Source organism: Austrofundulus limnaeus, unplaced genomic scaffold (assembly GCF_001266775.1).
Source record: "Austrofundulus limnaeus strain Quisiro unplaced genomic scaffold, Austrofundulus_limnaeus-1.0 Scaffold2221, whole genome shotgun sequence".
In the NCBI taxonomy this organism is placed as follows: domain Eukaryota; kingdom Metazoa; phylum Chordata; class Actinopteri; order Cyprinodontiformes; family Rivulidae; genus Austrofundulus; species Austrofundulus limnaeus.
The window spans coordinates 20,989-24,508 of NW_013954623.1; the positions used below are offsets into that span (position 1 = coordinate 20,989).

Sequence of the window (3,520 nt, forward strand, 5' to 3'; positions counted from 1 at the left end):
ATTTATTTATGTAGCTTTGGCCCGGTGAGACTGGACGTCTTCTATTCATGGGTATGTTTTTCTTATCTTTTTATGCTAGGTTATTTTTGTAGTTTTTATTAGTTTAGTTTGGTGTGGCTGTGGCTTCGACTGGCCCACTGTCTCACCTTTAGTTTGGTGTGGCTGTGGCTTCGACTGGCCCACTGTCTCACCTTTAGTTTGGTGTGGCTGTGGCTTCGACTGGCCCACTGTCTCACCTTTAGTTTGGTATGGCTGTGGCTTCGACTGGCCCACTGTCTCACCTTTAGTTTTGATTGGCTGGCTCACCAGGTCCATCTTTTCTTTGAACTTTGAGTTTTGTTTTTTGGTTAGTTTGATTTTTTTTTAAGACAATGGTTCTTAATTTTTCTCTTTCTTTCTTTTTTTTGCAGGAAAGTTTTGGTTCCTTTTTTCTCCTCAGCTAAGGTTTTTTGGAGGACATTTAATTAATAAAATAAAGTTTGATACTTTGTGTCCTCCTTAAATGTGTTCTGACCCTTCTGTGTGTCAACAGGTCGTAACATCAGCAAACAAAAACTAGGCCCTGTCAACAGCACAGTGTCTGTTTACACTAAAACCCCTCTCTCTTTTAAAGTCTTTAAAGTCTCTTTTCCATCCACACTGATAAAATGTCCTCCCAAACAACTCTTGTTTATACTGCTGAGGAGACACAGAAACATCCTGATTCTCTCCCTTTTCAAAGTAAATAACTGTAATTAATCACACAGTAAATAATAAGACTGTGTCTAAAATTCACTTAGTCACAAAATTTCCTTCAGTATTGTTGATGATGATAATAGAAATGCAGTAAAATGAAAATTTCAGCCAATATCGACATCTGATATTATTGGTGTTGTGGCCGATAACTGATATTTACCAATATTTACCAATATTACACAAACACACAAATTATTTAAACACATACTATATGCACAAACATCAAACAATCTTTGTTTAAATCCATAAAAAATGACTCGGCTCTACTTCAGTTATTCCTGGCTGCAGCATCACATTCATGATGAGAGACCACTCCACCAACCATCCCCCCTCCCAGAACACAAACACAAAAATAAAAGTGTGAAATCAATACTGGACGTTAACACTGGCCCAGTTTTACTTATTGGGTTGATACCAGTGTTAATGCTGATATATCGTACATCCGTAGATGATTATAGTTACGATGATAATGATGACTATAGTGATGATGATGATTAAAGTGATGACTAAAATTGTGTTAATGGTGATTATTGTGATAACGATGATTGTACTGTAGTTATGATGATGATGTTGTCGATGATGATGATGATAATGATGATGATAATGAGTGGGGCACTGATTGATAGACCTGTGCTGACTGGTTGGTTAATCCAGTTCCTTCTAGGTCCAGTACCTCCAGGGTTCTGCTGGATGCCACGGTGACGGCCAGCATGGCTGCGATTTGGTCGCCTGCAGACAGAACAGGAACCAGGATAATTGTTGGACTCAGAACCATAATAGGACCTTTGCTGTTGTCATGGTAATGATGCTGTTGTTACCCAGAGGGTTGTAGTCCAGGTTCAGAACCCGGAGCTGCGAGCTGTGAGCCACCGCGATGGAGAGTCGAGCCCAGCCTTTGGAGCTGATTCCTGGATTGGCACTGAGAGTCAGCTCCCTCAGACCTGCAAACCCACAGAAGATAGTAAATATTTATAATCTTATTACTGTTTACAACAAAACTACTAAAACAGAAGCACAAGGTTGCTGAAGTAAGACAACCAAGGCTGAGGCCGTTCTGCAATGAAGACAGAAAGCAGTTAAATACACAGAGAGAGGAGGGATAAGTGACAGCCCCTGAGCTGGAGACAGATTACAGATTACAGATTACAGATTACAGATTACAGATTACAGATTACAGATTACAGATTACCGACAGGTGACGTCTAGGAGGACTACAAACCTAACACAGGAAGCTGACTGAGGACAAACGAGAAATGACACCATGCTCAAAAGCATAAAAGAATGAAGATTATACGAAACAAAACAGAGATTCACAAGGATAATTAAATAAGTTTGTGAACAACCGAACTAAAGAAACCAAAAGATCCAGATTAGGACAGTGGTGCCATGTTTCAGCATGAAATCCAAGCAGGTGTGCACAGAAAGCTCCTGGTGAGGAAGAGCTATAAGACCTGTTTTCATGGTAATGAAGCTGAGCCTGAACATCTGCTGATGGTTTCAATATTTAACTAGAACTGCCAAGCAGTTATGACTGGGGTCCAAGCCCGTGTATACATGTCCACCTTGGCCCACGTCGTCCTGAGCATCTACTGATGTAATGAAGCTGAGCCTGAACATCTGCTGATGGTTTCAATATTTAATTATGTCCTGACTGAAAGTAGAACCGGAGCCAGGTGAGCTGAGCAGGTATATCAGCTGACATATGTTACCTGTGTGACCGGAGCAAAATTTAATTTTCTGCATGGACCAATTATTGTTCTGGTCCTGAGTCTTTCAGGGGTTTCTTACCTGACTTGGCTCCATCTGGTGGCAGCATGCCACAGACCAGAGCCAGTGCCTCGTCTCCCAGCATGCAGTCTCCCAGGTCCAGACAGACTAGGGAAGGGTGGGTGGACAGTACTGGGTTCAGGGTTACCAGGCCGGCATCGAGCAGCGGGCTACCATGGAGGCTGGAGAGACAGGGTAAGAGTGTGACCAAGCAGCTCAGAACCTGTCGGTCAGACAGCAATAACTGTACTCACAACAGGGTCTGCAGGGACCGGTTGGTCTTCAGGGCATCCGCCAAGTGACGTGTGCGGCTGATGCTAGAGACCACGCCCAAATTCAGGTTGAGCTGAGCAAGCGAGCGTGACTCTGCAACACTGCGGCAGACCCGTTCAAAGTCCCGGTCTGAGAGCTGACAGCCGCGAACGGACAGCAGGCGGACTCCGTCTTCCTTCAGACTCTCACAGATGTCCTGGACTTCGGCCGCTGACAACAGCTCCCCAGTGATCTGGATGGAAGCCGGCAGCATCTGGACACTGCTGGTGGGCTGGGGGGCCTTGAAGGACTGGGAGTGATGGGAAGGCAAGCACTAAGCAAGTGTAATGTTTAAAATCCAGGGCTGAACATCATGTCCCCACAGAGGACAGAAATGAATTGATGGGTCTCAGGAGGAACACCAGCTGTAACTGGATCTGTAGGAACAACAAGGACAGGTCAATGAAATATTCATGGGGGGGGGTGGGTGTTATTGAGACCTTTGTAGGTGATGAGGAGTGTTTTGTATTGTTTATAGTATTGAACAAGGTGGTCCCTGGTCCCTGGAGCAGGAGTGAGTCAGTGGAGTTTCTGCAGAGGCATGGAGGACGTCCATGATGGAGGCTGTTCCAGTGGTTAAGTGTCAAAACGTACCTTAAATACCTTTGATTTATTTTAACTGCATCCTCTTTTCTTTATTTCATTTAAACTGATTTACCTTCATGGACCTCCATCACACATGTTTCTAGTGGGGAAATGACATCAA

The 3,520-nt window shown here is 43.9% G+C and overlaps 1 protein-coding gene across 2 annotated transcripts in view; it reads right to left on the reverse strand.

The window, feature by feature from the left end:
* The window catches only part of lrrc73 (leucine rich repeat containing 73), a 12,266-nt gene that overhangs the window by 7,288 nt on the left and 1,458 nt on the right, over nucleotides 1-3,520 (reverse strand). The window contains exons 2-5 of one of the 2 annotated variants that reach the window (XM_014034660.1): nucleotides 2,757-3,191; nucleotides 2,524-2,684; nucleotides 1,554-1,676; nucleotides 1,409-1,464 (exon numbers count right to left, since the gene is read on the reverse strand). In XM_014034660.1, the coding sequence (XP_013890114.1) occupies nucleotides 1,409-1,464; nucleotides 1,554-1,676; nucleotides 2,524-2,684; nucleotides 2,757-3,028 (612 nt within the window). In that variant the 5' untranslated portion in view covers nucleotides 3,029-3,191. Of the gene's footprint in view, nucleotides 1-1,363; nucleotides 1,465-1,553; nucleotides 1,677-2,523; nucleotides 2,685-2,756; nucleotides 3,192-3,520 lie in introns of both variants that reach the window. The other variant, XM_014034659.1, reaches the window with a different exon arrangement.